Source organism: Lonchura striata, chromosome 12 (genome assembly GCF_050655825.1).
Source record: "Lonchura striata isolate lonStrDom1 chromosome 12, ASM5065582v1, whole genome shotgun sequence".
In the NCBI taxonomy this organism is placed as follows: Eukaryota; Metazoa; Chordata; class Aves; order Passeriformes; family Estrildidae; genus Lonchura; species Lonchura striata.
The window spans coordinates 11,526,881-11,545,819 of NC_140714.1; the positions used below are offsets into that span (position 1 = coordinate 11,526,881).

The 18,939-nt window shown below is 38.0% G+C and overlaps 1 protein-coding gene across 6 annotated transcripts in view; it reads left to right on the forward strand.

Moving 5' to 3' along the window:
• Positions 1–18,939, forward strand: part of EEFSEC (eukaryotic elongation factor, selenocysteine-tRNA specific) — a 124,142-nt gene that overhangs the window by 54,122 nt on the left and 51,081 nt on the right. For all 6 annotated transcript variants that reach the window (XM_021532192.3, XM_085590511.1, XM_085590514.1 and 3 more), the window contains one exon: positions 11,133–11,774. In XM_021532192.3, the coding sequence (XP_021387867.1) occupies positions 11,133–11,774 (642 nt within the window). The remainder of the gene's footprint in view (positions 1–11,132; positions 11,775–18,939) is intronic.

Below are 18,939 nucleotides of genomic sequence, written 5' to 3' on the forward strand. Positions count from 1 at the left end.
TTGATGCTGGAATACCTCTTTGCCTACCTTCCCTCCTGCCTTTTTTCCTGATAATAAATATACTTAATTGCTTTCTTAACTATTTGTGTTGGGTTGCTTTAAGATGGGAGTTCTTTATTGTTTTGCACGTGTATGTCTAAAATGAAGTTTCTTCTAAGACTTACCAATATTTATTTTAACTTGTGCTTTGTAGCATTCAGGGAATAGACAGGATAACTTAGATCTTCATTTCCCCATCTTGGAGAATCTCGGGAGGTTTTTAACTCCCCCATCTTTAGTTCTCTATCATTTAGGGAAGCGTAAATATGTAGAATGATATTTCAACTTTCATACATTTTTGTGTTCTTTTATTTCAGCCTTTCAGTGACAGAAAGGACTGGGGAGTTGTGAGTAGTTTGTTTCATCTCCTTTGAAGAAAACCTAAAATTTATAATCCCAGATCAGACCTTTCCTATAACTCACACAACTCATCCTGTTAACTGTTTTAATATATGGCACTGCTATTTCATTAAACAACATCCAGGAATAATTAGTTCAGCAATGATGCCTCGGAACAAAAGCCCTTGATTTCGTTCAACTTTATAAGTTGGTCTCTTTTGATCTGCAAGAACACATCTGGGGCCTTTAAGAAAGCAGAAAGAAAAATATTAAATGTTTAGTAAGGCTGTTGGTGAAGGTTTCAAAGCACAGTAACCCTTTGGTACCATGACGTAGCTCAGAAGCAAAAAAGTGTGAATTTCTTGTTTCATAAGCTATCACATGGCACCTCTTTATAGTAAATACAGTTTTTGTTACCTGATGATGACTACATTTTGCCTTTATTTCCAGTTTCAGAAGAGGGAGTATCTTCATTCTTCCCCCATTTTTTTTCATTCATTTTTCTGGCTTTTTACCTCCATTTTCCCTTGGATGCATTTAAATGAAGTAATCAGTCATTACTGTAAACCTGACTTTTTTTTACTAGGTATATCTTTGCATTAGAATTTATTTTTGCTGCATGAAACCTTTTACTGTACTGCTTTGTTCCTTTAATAGCTTACTATAATTTGCCAAGGTAGGGATAAGTCCATTTGTTCTTTACTCTAGGCTTACCTTCTTATATTTTGCAAATATCCTAAGGACTTGCAAAAGTGCAGAGGATATAAATTTACTTGTCTAATCTTAATCGCTGTTACTGACTTGTAATAGAAAATTGCTTACCAGTTGAACTCTTTAAAATTTGCCACTAAAAAAATCCTGCCTCGAGGGGAAGCTATAAAGATTTTGTATGCCAATTGTTTTTTATTTCGTAAACTAAAAAGTATTGAGAAAAATGCTCATCTGATCGTAATTAATTTCTTTTTCTTTTCTTCTCCTAGCAGAGGTAGCCTTTGTTTTGATTGTAATTAGTAGAAGGAATTCACCAGGAGTAGCACCGTATTATTTGATTTGTACTGTTGTGTGTGTTGTTTGCTTGTTTGCTGTATTGCACCCAAGTGCTGCTGTATTTATATTCCAAGCCTTTCCTAGAAAATGTACAAATCATCACAATTAATGTGAACATTTGCCATAGCTAATGAAGCCTACTAGATCTCTCAGTAATTATTCATCACCTTTGTTTCATTTTGTATAAATCATGGCTTCTATTAACAAGCTTATTTTAGAGAAAAGACAGGAGAACTTTGTTCATGAGAAAGAAATGAGCAAAACAACTTTTTTCTTGTTTCTCCCTTTGGCCGTTCAATATAGAAGTGAAAAGAGTTGAAAATATTATTTTTCATTATTTTTAAATGCAGCTTTATGTTCACTCTGTTTTCCTTAGTGAGCCTTTAACTCTAAGGTTGTGACCCAAAAATGACCTCCTTTTCCACTCTCAATTGCTTTTGAACTACTCCAATAAGTAAAAAGAAATAACCCAACAGAAGGGTAACCAGATCACTGCTACCACACCAAGGAAACAGGCAGGCTTTGGGATGCTCTTCTTTAATCTCTCTATCCACAGAGCCTTCATTTTAATTTGCAAAATTGAACCCAGATCGAGAGCAGTAAAGCCTGAATACGGTAAATATTCATGCCTCAGTGATCTAGAGTGGCTCCATTACATTTCAGAGATTGGGAGAATTACCTTTTGGATTATGTATATTCATGGGCTGATTTTTATTTGAGATCTAATATTACTCACATTGGGCTACATGTCGCATATTCTGTCAAAACCAGCCTTCTCACAAAGCTCTAAGTGTTCCTTACACGTAAAAGTTTTACTTCTTTATCCTACAGTTTCCTCCCTTTTATGCTTTTCAAAGACTGGTAGTAAACAAATTTCTTTTAAAGAAAGGGAAAAAAAGCTAGTAGAAATTCTATAAAACCTTCAACCCTGTGTTTACTGTGATATATTTTTTTGCATGTGACTTTGAAGTCTTCAGATAAAAGTATTATTATTGTTCTAAACATAAATCTATTTGGGAAAAAAATTCATTTTGTTCTGTTGGAAGAAGAAAATTCCAGACAGCCTTTCTTTAACCTATAATTTTGCATTGGTTTTGACTTATTTTTTCTTTGAGAAATGTTTTATTGTAATAAATTTTGATAAGTTGCAGAAATTTTAATTGGAATATAAATGTTAAGCTGCTTCTGTGTCATAGTTTTACTATGCATACATACTTGCTACCTCAACTCATTGGCATTATACTATACTTTTAAAGTTCATACTTTGTCATCTGTAGTGATAGGTGGCATGAGCAATACCACTTAATTTAGGATACTTGACATCTTAATATTCCTTTCTTGTTACAAAAGAAACCCCCAAAACCCTGAGATATTTTAGTCATTTGGGAATGAAAGGATAATGGTGTCTGCCTTCTGCATCCTGCCACACATCCAGGGAGTGTAGGAATCTACTCCCTACCTAGCAGATATTTGATGTGTGTGACTGTAGGGCTCCTTTGGACAGAGGACCAAAATGGAACATGGTTCTCTCCTGTGTGAAAAGATTCACCCAAATCTGGAAGAGGTAAAGCAGAGAGAAAATAAAAGTGCAGTGGGGCTTGGCAGAAGTGAGGGGTGGGAGCCAAAGAGTGAGTTAAGAACTTGTGTTACTGGGAGATGCTGCAGGGTGCTTGAGCAGAGCACAGAGACAGGAGGAGTCATGACCTGAATGAGGTTTGGGCAAGATCTCTCAAAGTTCTCCTGTGGCAGCTGGAGAGGGATGGGATGGACTCGGGGGAGGGCGGGGGTTGGTGTGAGTTAAAAGTCATCTGAAATGGTTCAGTTTATTGGAAGCTTTGCTGTGAATGAGGAAAATTGCTATGAAACGATAATAATTCTGAAAAATTAGCCTTTTCCTCTTAAAAAGTGGACATTGTTGAGTTTTTTCCCTTGAGAATTTGGATTGTGACAAATGATGCAGTTGAATTTATCTGCAGTGAGGCGTTATGCCATGTTATATCACAGGGGTGACAAGATTACTGGAGTTTGCCAAATAAATACTCCAGTAAGATAGCCTGCATGTAATACAGTGGGAATTTGATGGTTTACAGTAAATAATGAATTCTGGGCAGTTCAGTGATGAGAAGAAAATAAGTAGAGGACAGTTTTTTTTTTATTCAGTGAGATTTGTCATACATGGGATAGGTTAGGTTTTGTTGAAAAAAAATTTTGCTTTATTTATTTAAAGGCTATATGAGACTACTTAAACATAGAAGGTCACTTGAGTTTACCTGAAAAATATTAATCTTTTGATTTGTGACTATCTGCATGATTATAGCATACATATAATATAAATTAAAATTATGGTATTGAAGTAGAGTTGCATGAGAGTAAGGTCATTGACCTGCTTCTTTATATATTGGGTACATAGTCACATTTTAGATGCTGGGAAGAGAATAACCCAAATGGATTTTAGTATTCCCTTTTATATTACTGTATTCCAGTGTTGCACTGCAGGCTCTTCAGGTTCTGCTGTTATTTTATCCAGAAAGACGAATATATTAAATAAAATCTGATAGCACGTGTGTGGTGTTACATAAGCACCACAGTGGTCATATGGTGAATGCCCTTATAAAACTCACTTAAAAAAATAAGTTAAAAGAATCATTCAATGTGAAATAATTTTTTCTCCAGATGTTGTATTCCTTTCCCACATGGAGGTGAGGCCATGCAGAAATAATAGAATCTAGACATATTCAAGGTCTTTCAGATAATTGCTACTAAGCCACATGATCTTGCTGGAACCTACACACTTGGAATTATTTCTGACTCTTGGAGGTTTCTACTCTTTGTAGCTGGTCCTTACTGCTCTTTTGATGTTGACTCAGAAGAGAAAGCTCTCCACAACCTGAGCAGTGGGCAGAGTTTTCATTGTGTGATTTGCTGTTCAATGATGTGTTATTGACAGCTCTTGTATTACTGACACCTCCTGTTTTATCGCCATTTTTGCTGGTTTGAAATCCTGGTTAAAATTTTGGAGCTAACTAGTAACTGCATGAACTGCAAAGGCATCTTAGCGAATCTAAAAAATACTTGGTACATTATTTCTTGAAATAAAAGATTTTTTTTATTTCAATGGAGGATGTGACTTTTTATTTCCGATTTCTCATTTGTTGCTCTTTTTTTTTCTTCACATCCCATATGTCCTTTTAATGCTTTGGAGCAGGAGTGGTTTGCCAGCTTCACTAAATACATGCCTGCTTGCTCATCTATGGGATTTGGCTTTGCCATCCATCATAAAGCAAAGAATTGAACATTCTTCATGTTTAGAAGAGAATTTATAAAGATATCTGCTTAAGTGTAAGGAGCAGTTTTATTATTGAATTGGAGCTTTGCTTCATTTCAGTTTATGTGCTTAAACACAGGCTGACTGAAGACTAAAACTTGTTAGCCTTTGTAGTAGCCTTTCAGACAAGAAGCCAGTGGTCTGGTATCTTCTGAAAGATAGATCCATCATGAGAGGATGCTATAAGATAGAAGATGAGATACCTTATTCTTTACTTGAATTTGTAGTAGATCAACAGGGAGGAAGGACGTTCTTGCTTTCAGAAGCAGCAGGTATGTGTTGCATGTTGGTCATGCAGTTGGGAGTTTGCTGCTCCCCTTCTGCTTGTAAAGATGCTCAGCTGGAGGATACTGAGGTGGTGTTTCATGCATTTGGCACTTTGCTACAATGTATGGTCAGCTTATACTTCTCCAGGGGTTTTTTCTTGCTAGGGTACTGATTTAGTCAGGCTTGCACATGGTGTATTTTCAGACCTCAGGGCTGAAATGGTGCTGTCTTGATTTCAGTTCCTTTTTCGATGGAAGTTTAAAGATGCAGCTCTTAGTGACTGGGCTGTGAAGTGTGATTTTTATCTTTAAACTTGGAGTCCTCGCTATTTCAAGTGGGTCATTTTTTATACTGCATATGAAATACTCCTTTTATAAATACTGCACTCATAATCAGTATTTTTTCTAACATATTATTGAGACTAATTATTTTAACTTTGCAGTTCCTCATCAGCATTACAGAGAAGCGTGGTTGTTGTATCTCATATCAGAAAGATGCACTCACAGCACTGAGAGGCAGCAGGATGGCTAGGTTTTTATCAAAGAAGCTATGAGCAATGGCATATGGCTGATAACTTAATGGAAGTTGGATAAATAAAGGAAAAACAGGTCTGACATATCAGTGCAAAAAGTCATTAGTGGACTTTTTTTGTATCCTGTTTTCTATTAGTCTGTAGTAAACTGCTTTGAAAATCTTAGTGGGCTTTTCCTTTGGTCTTAAAATAACAAGTTCTCATATATTGGATACATTTGTTTCTCTCAAGGGCTGAAATGTTTGGGTGCTTTTGATTTCTTTTTTGCATTTTTCAATCTGTATTTGAATACAAACTTCTTTCTCGCCCTTTTTATGGCTTTTTACATAATGCTTTAGGAACATTAATGTGATTATGCAAACTCAAATTTAAAACAGGAAGCAAACCTCTGCAAATGATGTAAGATTTCAACACGTGGCTCTTGATTTATATGTTGAAATATAATCAATTCCCCTGTGCCACAAGAAAACAAAATGTGAGTGAATTTCTTAGCAAAGTTTGTGGCAGATTTTGTAATGGTATCCATGTTCTCCATGTTTACCTACATGGTTCAAATGCAGTAAAGACTGTCACTTTAAAGTTGCACTCAATATTGTTCACTTTCTGTGTCTGAAGGTGTAATTTTCCTACTTTGAGTGGATTGCTAAAGTGGACCTTGGGTAATTTTCATGGAGAATAGAAGATAGAGGTTGCTTTCCAGACAGAACTTTGAGAACTAAAATGGGGTGCTTGAAATAAATGTATTGAAATGCCAAAGATATTTGTCATAGCTGGTCTCAGTTACAAATTCCTGTTGCTCAGGACAGTGCTCTGAAGTATTTTACCTCATTCTGGTGGTGGAGGGATTGACTGAATGATCCAGCCCCAACTCCCTACTTGAAAAATCTATTGCTGTAAAGCTAAAGAAAATATATGAAAGCTTAGAACTCTATTATAGCTTGTAGGGATCCCTTACATAGGGAAACCAGATATGCATAAGAGAAACAAATCTAATACTGGGGGTCAGTTGCACCCTTTTCAGTGCTTCTGGGTTTGTATTTTAAAGGCCAGAAAAACAAAGATGAATTTTACTTATGTACTTGAGCCTCTTGAAGAAAAACCCTACATTTGGAGTATTTTAAACCATGGGCAAATGTCTCTGTCAGTCAGGATCAGAGTGAAACAGAATGAAATACTGATGTTCATGGTCTGCTCAGAAAACAGGAAATCAGTGATTTAAAGCTACTCTGGCTCTTGTTATTTGATACAATGGGTGCAGCCCAACTCCCTGATTCACTTCTCTGCTGGTTCCATGTCTGACCTTTTGAAGGAGATGCAACTCCAACTCACTTTGGGTGATCTAATCCACACTCTGTGTACTGGTCAGATCCTAGTTCCTACAAACATTATCCTTATGGTCAGTTAAGATACTGTGCTGTGTGCTCCTTTGACAGTTCTGGCACTGAGAACAGGTGGTGGAAAAAGAAATGGCTTTGAATGTGTTCTTTCTCTGATAGGCTTATGGAAACTTCTGATACAATAATAGAAACCAATTACAGCCAATATAGATGGGCTGATTAAATAATCAGGGTACTGGATAGATCAGAATAAGTGGTGATTCTCAGTAGGTTGAGTGATGCAGTGGCATTTCCTGCTCGTGTCTGAGGACAAGCAGACCTGTGTGAAGGCCAGACCCAGCTAAAGGGAAATCAGGTGATTCTGAGAGCTCTGGCTGAGCACAGGCATGATGTGCAGGACTTGAGAGTTTTGGGCAGCACAGATAACCTGCTTGGGTTGGGGGGGGGGCACGGTTAGGTGGATCTTTACATGAATCTGCAAATTTTCAATGTGTTTTCAATTAGTAGGATAATGTTTTATGAAAGATAATTAGTCAGGATCCAAACTGTTCTTGAACTGGTATTTGAAACTGTGAAGACCATGAGCAAATGTATTAACAGGAGCTTCATTCAACACTGGAAAATACTTTTGTGTCTATACTCCACTGCAATGTTTATCTTACACATAGGAATTACAGCAGACTTTTGTCACAGGAAGTGATGTTTTGCAATTGTGTATTGTTTAATGTAGGTGAACACTGAGGAATGTGGCAGAACACAGCTGATACTGTGATACAGGCCAGCTCTGGATGCTGTGGTTGAGAGCTATAAATCACAATGAAAAAAGGTTAATCATGTGAGGTGAATATTTCAAAAGTACTTGTTCATTCTCTTTCTGATCACTGTTTGAGCTGCATGTCAGATGTGCCTAGTCATTTGAGTTAATTTAAGAGAAGAGAGTAGGCATAACACAGAGGAAAGTTTTGTGGATGCCTAATTAAAAGCCAATATGTGTTCTAAGTACATGGACACAATTGTGTTTTCTAATCACAATTTTTAGTCTTAAATGTTATCTAAATTCTGTAAAAGATATTTCATATTAATAAACATAGATTGTTTCTGTAATACTTTCATTTCATCTGTTTAGGTGAGTAATCTCCAAAAAATTATATACACTGGAATACTAATAATAAAGTTCTTGTGACTTCATTTAAAATGGAAAACTAGACAGGTCCCTTCTGCATCTTCTACTTACAGTTCTGTTTGGAGGAGTGGCAGTGCTGGAAGATTCCTTAGTTCTTGCCAATTTATTGATCCCATCCATGGTTGTAGAAGAGGAAAGATTTATTGCCAGTATTACTACATGTGAAATCACAGAAGTCTTTCAAAATTCTTTGGGCTGGTACTTTTCATACTACAGTTTCATTCTTGTAGTGCTTGTAATGTCTTTGAAACACTTATGTTTAGAAAACTTTGGGTTTTTTAGGTTTCATTTTTCTTCTTGAAATCCTTAAACATTGCTTGTATCACTACTGATACAACTATAGAATGATTGAAACTGGTTAGGGAGGGGTAGTGGATGGAAGAAGGAAGGTTTGGGAAAGGTGTGATTCAAGCCCCTCTACTTACAGCTTTTAAAAATACAATCTTGGAAGTCAATTGAAAGCTGGAGGTAAATGATAAATTGTTTCTCTCCAATGTATCTGCATGGTTAGTATTGTTGGGGAGGTTTAGCTAAAGGGGGTAATGAATGTTTATTTGAGTCCAAAAATGCTTGAAACTGAAACTACCAAGTATTTACAATGGCCTTTTAAGTCTGCTTTGACATTAGTTAATATCTTGACAAACTACTTTGGTTCAGGCATTTTTAGTGAGGGTTTTTTCTCTTACATGAACTTACCTCTGGATCTCCTTCTCATAATATTTTGAGAATTCTTCAAGAATTCACAGGCATTGATGTGGCATTTGATTTAAAAAATGTTGTAATAATAACATTATAATCTGTAACAGGGTGTTTCTTTTGGTTTTGGTTAGCAGCCAGAGGATCAGGAAACCCAAACAATATTCATAGTAGTGAAGCTTGTGGGTATTGTTATTTGTATAATTATAATTTCCAAAAGGAATACAGGATTTTTGTTGTTTTCCAGAAGGCATGTAGCTGCTAGATTTTCTTTTTTTTTTAAACCACTTTATGTATATTGCCTGTGTCCATTTATTGCTGACTTATTTGGAGACGTCCTTATATTTCAGTTACTGAAGGTTTTAGTTCAGCCAATAGACTTTTCACCTGCTCTTCTATTTTGATCTAAGTTTTTGTGATTTGTTCCTCTCTGGGTGATGTTGGAAATGGGCGTAGACAGATTATCTGGAGCCAAGTGAGATGTCCTCCATGCAGGCCAGCAGGCTCTGTGAAAAAGGAGAATGTGAAAAACATAATTTTGTTTCCACTTATGCATTGCAGCTACCATGCAGAAAAAAGCTGATATTTTCAGTAGTATGAATTAATGAGTAAATAGCTCTGTGATGAAAATAATTAAGTTCCCTAGACTGTTCTGAATTTTCCAGCATAAATGCTGGGCTCTGAAGCTGTGTGACATCTGAGGATGAAGCCCAGCTCTGCTGAGTTCAGTCCTTTGGTTTGGAATTCTTTTCATCAGTGCTGGTATACTTTGGTTTTTTATTTTCAGGAGTTAAAAGATAAATGGGTGGGCTGGGATTAGAAGATGGGCTACTAAGGGACATGCAGTGGTTGGAGATTGATTTGAGAATAGTTCCAGCTGAGTAAGAAACTAAAAGCTTGAATGCTGAGAGTTGCACAGTAGCATTTGGCATGAGCCTTTTTGATAGCTGTAGAATTGATGATAAGTAAAGGGAGATAGAAGAAGAAATTATGCTGAGAGTTGAGATCTGTCCTAGCAATGTTGTTGTTCTGTGCACATTCACAGAATAATCTGTTGCATGTAGATAAAAGCATACTAAAAAATTACCTCTGGAATTGAGCATTCTCATGGAGAGTTCAGTTCTTGGATCTTAATGTTGAGATTTCAGCCCTTCAGAAATGCTATGTATAACTTTTCTCTACTAAGGACTCTTGTCCAAGTACATAATATTTATTTAGGAGATAATTTGTTTTTAATGCCAAAGATATCATTTCAGTATTAAAATCTATCTAGTGTAGGGACTTGAAGCAGAATGATTACCTATCCAAGCATACAGCATTAGAAGGAATGCAACAGGTGGCACCATAAACATATTACCAGAAAAATCTTTTAGTTACATTCAACTTGAGAGGATGGGGGTACTTATTAAGGGTGAAGGTTTGCTGAAGTGAAAAAGAAAAAAGCCAAAAATTAATCCTTGTTAAACTAAACCCATTTAGTCTCATCAAGCTGAGCCTAGACTGATCTTTAAAAGCTTATTTAATTCGTCTCCTCTCTTTCAAATAAGTAATACAATAGCAAGCACGTTAAGGCCAAAATTTGATAGCATCTAGGAAATTTTAATATAAGTAATGATTGGTGTTTCAGTTTTCCTACAATATTCCTGAGATATGGAGCCCCACATTTTAGTGACAGCAGTGCTAGCTGTATGTTCATGAGCATTCAAAACTTCCTAAGAAAGCTTTGAGGATTTTCTTTTTTAGTCTGTGGAATACTATAGACTAGGAAAGGGTGGGCTTTTGTGTTACTGATTATTTTGTAGTGATGGTTCATGAGAGTTCATTGTGCTTAGTGCTGTGCAAATACAAGTTTTTTTTGCTCTGCACATTTTACAGTTTATTCAACCATGTCAAAGAAGTGTGTGAAAGGATTTTCATGGAAGGGATGGGAAAGCAGACACATAGGTGCATGAATGGATATTATAGTGCTATACTTTTGATGCTGCAGATGCTCAAGGGTATATTTAAGCTATTTCATGGTGTGGGTATATCTCATTATTTGCAGATAGTATTGTGGGTACTGCAGCACAGATGATGTAAATATCAACAATTGTGATCATGATAATCTTCAGTCTCATGAACAGAATAAGCTAGGGGGCTCAAATATGTGGTAGTTTTAAGTGATGTATTTCTCAGACTATTGGCCTTCTACTTTTTGAGTTGTGGACTCTTCTAGAAGGTCAGTTGTCTTACAAGACAGCAGGGTATCACGTGTGGTGGATAGATCACAATATAAGCAGATACCATGTGACATAAGCATATGAGTGCTTATGATGAACTCATGTGCAATTAATTGTTTCATTCTTTTTGTTCTCCTTTCATCCATAGGTGACAAAGAGGGTCAAGTCCATGCAGATGTTCCATACGCCTGTGACTTATGCAATGCAGGGTGACAGAGTAGGTGTCTGCGTGACCCAGTTTGATCCCAAACTGCTGGAACGAGGCCTGATTTGCACCCCAGATTCACTTCACACCATCCACGCTGCCATAATTTCCTTGAAGAAAATTCCATATTTTCGAGGAGCTCTTCAGACTAAGGCCAAGTTCCACATTACAGTCGGTCATGAGACAGTTATGGGAAGAGTGATGTTTTTCAGTCCAGCCCCTGCTAACTTCAATGAAGAAATTCAAGAAAATGTTTTTGATTTTGAAAAGGATTATCTTTATCAAGAGCAATATTTGTCCAAGGACTCAGTTTCTTCAGAGGAGAACAAAGAAAATGACCAGGCAGGAGAAGTCCAGCTCCCAAAACAACAGTGGGCTTTGCTGGAGTTTGAAAAACCAGTCACTTGTCCTAAACTGTGCCTTGTGATTGGCTCTAAGCTGGATACAGATATTCATGCCAATACCTGCAGGCTGGCATTCCATGGGGTACTGCTCCAAGGCATGGAAGACAAGAACTACACAGAGACTTTCCTTCCAAAGCTGAAAGTGTACAAACAGAAGCACAAAGAAGGACAGGTAGAAAGGGTAAGCTGTCTCTCTACACTATATATGGGAACTGGGAATATTTGTCCTGTACATGTTGGTGGGCTGCAGAACTGTCACTGCTATGTTCCAGAGCCCTTACACAGGTTTTTCTAATGTCTGTGTTACCTAGTGTATTACATCTGGTCTGCTTGCAAACAGAAATCACTGTTTAAAAGTGACTGGTTTATTCAGTGCAATCCAGTGGTGAGTAATTTGGTGCTGGTTTTGCACTGATCCTTTTGGAGTCTGATCAGTGAGTTCCTCCCAGAGACTGGCTTTGTGCACCTTCCTAAAACTTCCAGGTTTCCACTGATGTATTTACACAGTCTGCAGTACATTGAAAATGTAAAAACAGTGAAAACAAAGCAGCATTTGGTTAAATAACACAAATAATTTTTATTTTTTATCTTTACATTTTAATAGAAGCATTTATTTTAGTAAGCAAAAAGAAATTTCCTACAGGATGCCTTACAAGAGGTAACATGTTGTAGTTGGAATCAGGTTCATGATGTGGAGAACTTAAGCCATGCCTAATGAATGTTACTTCTATGTCACACAGGTAATGATAATTATCATCATCTGCTGTAGGGTTTGTATTTGACCCATCTCAGTGTAGCAGAAAACAGAGATGCTTTCTGGAGGAGTTTGGAGCAGCTACAGTGACAATGAAAGGGGATTTGTTTGTACCCTGCCATTGGAATTGGAGAGCTGCACTGTCTGTAGTGGTTGGAGTTACATTGCTGGCATAGGTTTGGCTTGGTGGTGGTTACCCTCCAGTCAGCAGTGGAGAACCACGTGTGGATACATTGCATAGTGGAATTTTCCATAATGATGGGTTTAGGTGGAGATGTACAATGTATAAATAACTTGTTTACCCCTTAGTGAACAAAGTTGATTCAAACATCAGCATTTATTTACTTGATGTATTGGTATGATAGGTGATCTATTAAATATTGGGTAAAGAACTCTTTTGATTTTCCTAAATCAAAACTTCATTGTTTGAAGAAAATGTTTAGCATTCTTCTTTTTAAAATTCCATAAAGCCAAGTTGAGGATTGCATAATATCGCTCCTTAATTTGATATATGAGACTAAACACTTGGCACATGATACTGTGTTTGCTATGTATAATGCAGACTCCTTGAATATTGTTTGTTTGCTTTACTAATTTAATAGTAGGAATATCCCTGCTAGGGCATGATTAGTGAGGTCCTTCAAAATTAATTGACAAATAGCTGGTTCATATTTCTTCCCTTTTTTTCCTGATGTTTCTATTGAGTTTTTAGCTCTTTAAAAAAAAGAAAATTCAAAGGAGAAACTCATATTTTCACAGAGGCCTTTTATTTCAAAGAATGACAGACCTATGACATTGTGTTGGTTTTTTGAATGCCAGTTTTGTCACTAGAAAGGCAGGTAGTTAGGAGGGGGCTGTCTGTAGCTTTCTGAATTTTTCTTGGTTTATATGAGTTATCTGAAACACCCAAACCCTGTGGTCACTCTTCACAATTTTGGTAGCAGGTGTATTGTCTCCTTTGTTTGACATGCCCAGCTGCCTTTCTCTCTGGCTGATGGAGGCACTGAATTAGAACCAGGAGTGCAGCGTGTTCTGGCTCGGAGCTGCAGAGCAGCTCTAGACCAAATACGTGTGTCCATCATTCCTGTGGCACTCAGGAGCTTTCTGAACTCATGGAACTTTTGCCTTTATCTTGGCTAAAGATTGATACACTTGTGCAAGGCCCATGCTGCCAGGATCCAGTGAGACCTGGCTTACAATAACAATTGTGTGAGCCATGGAGACAGATGCCTTTCTCCCCTGGGGGGAACTGGTCTCACATTCTTTATTGTTGTTCTCAGTACCTGGCACTGATCTATGGCACTTAAAAACTTGCAAAGTACCAACTGTGTGAGTTGTCTGTTGGGGTTGACAGTTTGCTGTTAGCCCTGGTCATACAATTTTAATTGGTTTTATTTGGTGTTATTTTCAAACTGTTTGCCAATTTATATATTCTGCTCTTGATTTTTACTATGTAAATAATGGAATAACATTAATCAATTACACATACTTTATTTTCTGGCCCAAACAAAAACCAATGAACATGCTTTATTTAATATTTGACCAACAGAATAATTTATTAGGCTATGTTAGTGAACTGTTCTATCTTCCTGTGCTTTTTAAAATGTGGATCAGGGAGGTGTATTATTTTATCCTGCCTTTGTGCCACAGTGTGCCCTGTATCTGTGCCTTGATTGCTGTGTGTGTGGATACTAATTGGTCCTGTACAGGGACAATTGCCATCACAGCTTTGTTTGTACCCACATCCTGTGGTACTGCAGATACTTGGAGCTGGCATTTTCCCTATGCATGATGAAGGGATGATGGAGCAAACACAGCAGGAAAGGCTCATGGTGTAAAGTCCCAGGAGTACTCAGGGACTTGGAAGGGTTGGTGGGAAGAGGATGGTGCCAGGTATAAAGTGCCTGCTGGGGAAGTACTTACAGCCGAGGTAGCTGCTGGTCAGGTCTGTGCAGAGCACAGCAGCAGGAACAATTGGGTGGTACAGAGACTTATTTTAGTACACAAAGTCACCAGCTAATAGAAAACTTGAATCAGCTGGTCCCACCCTGCTGCTGATGGATGGCTTGAGATTAGGATCGCTGAATTTAGGGTGTCTATTCTTGGCACTGATACAGGAAAATTTCTTTCTGTGTTGAGCAAGGAAGCTTCCCCCCTCCTCACCTTCCCTGGGGAGGCATAAAATAATAATAATAATTAAAAAATACATGTTACCTTCACAAGAAGTGAACTTTTCCTTCAGAGAATACTGCTGGGGAAAATTAGCTTCATAGCTTCCTGAAAGGCTGGGAGAGAGGGAGGCAGGGCATGTAACGTCCCCTCGTGATGGAAACATGCTTCCAGAGCAGGGATGCAGGGCAATTCCACAGTGCCCATTTGTAAAACATTGCTGCTAATCTGATGTGGAGTCTCCCAAGCCCCCCTGCTTGCTGCTGGAATTAAAATAAATTCCCTGCAGTTTAACTACCAGTTTACCCAGGAGAAATCAGGCATTTATGATTTGGCTTTTTGTTCCTATTCTGATTACTTTGAGTGCTGATGGAATAGTAAGAACTGTAAATTCATTACGTTTCAGCATCACAGTATTTTTCTTGTGTGCCCCTTGTGCATAGCACCCTTCTGGACTGTAAGGTTTATTTTATTTTTTTAATACAACAAGAATATTTATTCTCCAACATTCTTTGTCTCTCCACAAGGAAGTGTGACATTTTTCTTGTTTCACATAGAAATCGAATCCATGGAAAATATGGTATTTACTACACAGTATTTTAAAAAAATCATACTTAAGCTAGCAAACAGTGTTCAAGTAGTACACTTTACTGAAATTTCATGCCTGAGCTTCCTGTTTTTTCTCATCAAGTGATGGAAAATAGTCTACAAAAATTCAAGTACGCTGTCATTGCATTTTTTACTGATCACTTTTCCCTTTTGGTATCTTACTTCTCTAATACCAAGATGGAATGGAGCACTGGGAGAGAAAGAATCAAACTTGACTACTGTTGCTCATCAAAATCTCTGTACTTACCTGTCTGTAGTGCATCATTGCTTATTCATCTACTGATTTTTCTGGGGAGAAGGAGAGTAAAGAGGAATAAGTATTACTGTGATTTATGACAAATTAGTGTATGAGAAGTTGGTGTTGTCTGAGGTGCAGTTTAGTCGATGAAATGGAGGTGCTGGGATTGTATCTTGGTTATGAAAACGTTGCACGAGTCTACTGCAGTAATGGTATTTATCTGGTGTTATACCATTTGATATTTTTGAGCTGTAACTAAAATGTGTGAATGCTCTATTTTACTTTAGACCACAAGGGGTTTTTTATGTTTAAGTATGGTGAGTTTTAAGGAAAATAAAAATATGCTATTTCATCAGAACTAAGAGGGTGGTAGCAGAGGTTTGTATTTGCTTAATGGTTTCAAAACCAGTATGAAATCCTAGTCCAGCTTTCTCTTGCAGAGAGGGGAGAACTTCACTGGGAGGAAGTTTCTGTCAAGAGCATCTTTTGGGTGTGGTTACATGGAGTCAGAGACTGTTGCCCTCTGGAAATTTTATTTTCGACAACCCTTGGCTGCCTGACAAGCGTGCTTTCAATAGGAAAAAGCTAGGCTGGCAACAAGTGGCTTGTACTGATAAAAAGGTAAAAGAGAATGCTATTGTGAGCCCCAGTGCAGCTCTAAGGAGGGTAATGTGGGAATTTTGGTGGAAAAAGGGCAAATGAGTGTGAAGGAGGTTTTGTCCCATTGATTTGGCATTCAGTGCTGGTGGAGGATGTGGGCTTGCTGAACTGCAGCAGGTCAGCAGTTCCTGGAGTTGGAGACAAATTACAAAGCTAAACAGCACCTGTTGTCCTTGGTCTTGTGCTTCTGGAGACAGTGTTCAGCTCTTCATAGTTCTGTGGGCAGAGAGACTTGTATTAATACTGACATCATCTCTAAATTGCCTTCTTTGAATTTAACTTCTATGTAGCCTTGCAGGTTAATTCCAGTCTGACTCATGAAGCAGTTACTCAGTTCCTGGAGTAAATCCTTTATATTTGTCACATTATTTGCTCTTTGTCTTCCATGAACGTACGGGTTGAGTGCAGAGTTTCAAGCGAAAGGTGAACCGTAGGAGTGCATCATGCTTTCCTGCATGACTCAGATATTCTGCCTGTTTTGAAAATGTTTGCACAAGCAGGCTTTATCTTAGGATGGTTGCCACAGGGTCCTATTGTCATGGGTACTCATAAATCCATAGCTCTGTGACAGAAACAAAGGAGGAGGAAAAGTCTGTCTTGCAGTGTGAGCTGCATCTTCTGCATTTTCAGGCTTGTGTAGTGAAAAATATACATGTGTTAACTGGAACAGTTTCTCATTGTAAGTGTAGCAGAATGCTTTGCTGTCATAATCAGCTTGTCCTTTATAGAGATACTTTATCATTGTTCCTCTGTCAATGAGAAGAATTAATTCTCTATACCAAAGTTTATAATGTCTCTTTCTCATTATTTGCTCTTTCAGCTTTGCTTGGTGGCAATCATGGTGCATGATGTCCTTGTTTTGTTCATAGCTACTTTGTTCACACTTTTGTGGGTTGCTGGGTTGCTGGATAGTGACTTTTCTTGTTGTACCCATTTTCTTGTTGTGCCCAGACTTCTCCTGGGGGCTGAGGCCATCATGTAGCCAGCATGCTTCGTTTCTAGGGATGCCTGTTGTTTAATAACAACATGTTGCTAACTGTTTGCATATTGGTGTGATCTAAGTGTCCCCAAGGAGAAACACATTGTTACAAGAGCAAGAAGTGAAAGCAAGGTAAGATATCAAGATCTTTATCAGGGCATCTCTTCTGAAGCCTGAATGGAAGAGAGAAAGCTTATCTTTCACATCTTTTAAAAGTGTTGGGTTCTTTCCTCTTCTTCCAGCAGGATAGGAAGAGCTTTGTCAGAGCATGTACATTACCTGAGTGGTCAAAGGGAAGGTCTTTGTCACCGTCACTTCAAAGATCTTTCTGGCCTTTCAGAAGAAGGATAGGATTTTGTGGAGATGAGTGCCAGTAAGCAGCTACAGGAACTGTGAGAAAATGGTATTAAATTTGTTGATGACCATCAGTGACCCAGACTGTCCATTGGGGAACTAGACATTTTCAAAAGCAGCAGTTTTGAGTGGAAACAGCACATTTAGTTATTGAGCACACACCAAATTTGTAGGAGCTCAGCTACACATGTAACCACACTACTGAAGGAGTGTGCAAAGGAGGAAAAATGGACTTGCCCATGAGTGAATAGGAGCATCTGATGTGATTCATTTAAGGGATGAGAGCAGTTCTGTGGTGTTACCTTTGCTTGGAGAGGCAGTAGGTCAGTAGTATAGGAGCACCAGAGTATCCCTGTCTGGAAAGATTCCTGGGTAGTGGATCATTTATAAACAACACTGGTACTTTTTTCACTTAATCCTTTCCAGATATCTGTAATACCAGAATTTAATTTAGAGTTGTTCCTATAGACTGTTTTCAAAGTATGTGTGAAAGAAATACTCTCCCTTAAATTTTCTGTTGAGTGGTTGCATAGTGCTGCTATGAATGAAGATAATTAAAATATACCAAATTCTACTTCTGTCTAACTTATTTCTAGGTGCAGGACGTTTCATTCTCTTACTAGACCTAATGTTGCATCTGCTGATTTTCTTACAGTGACAGCGCAGTGCCAGGGGCATAGCAAGTAAATCCTGCATCAGTCAGGTGCTTCCTGGGTGACTGAGGTGAGGTTTGCAGACTGATAGGGGCACAGTGTGAGCAACCAGTCCACACTCTGAAATCTGATGAAGTGCTGCCTGCACGTACAAGCAGTGACCTGGGCTGTCTGTAGAACCCTCTGGGACTCTAGCTGGGAGAAGTGAAGTGGTGGATGTCACTCCATCATCTGCTGTAAACATGCAGACGCCACAATTACTATTTTTCCTGCTTTGAAGTCTGAGCATGAGTTTGTTTGGTTCTGCTTGGCTGCTGATGGTATGCTAAATACAGTAATAATACAGAGATGAAGGCAATCAGGTGAATAAAAGTGCACAGCACATTCACTAGTTAAAATGCACTGTTAAATAGGAGTATAAAAGATGCATTTATTTATTGGCTTTTGTTTAGTTTTTGAGTAAAAGAGTTCAAGAAGCTTAGTGGGGGAAGGGAAAAGGGAGGGCTTACTGCCCATTAAACAGAAATACCATATCTGCTAAACAATGCTGAGAAAAGGATGGTGATGCTTCCCAACATTTTCTAACTCAGTATACGGATTAACATACTACAATAAATTGGTCATAAAAGTGTACCAGGTAAGTTGCAGAATCTTCCTTCTTACCCATAGGAAAAAAAAGTTTTGTTCACTCACCAGCAAAAGAATGGCTTACTCCATGTGACTGGGTAGTAGAATTTTGCAAGGTTTGAGTAACACCTATGGTTATTATTTACATTATTAAATTTAAAATGCAGACATGCTTTTGAGTCTTGCAAGTGTGTGGACAGCTGGTCTTGATTTTTCTGAGGTTGTGTAACAGTCACCTGTGGGGGAATCAGTTTGTCAGCAAGGCAACCAATACACCGTTTTATTTATTGGATACAAAAATAA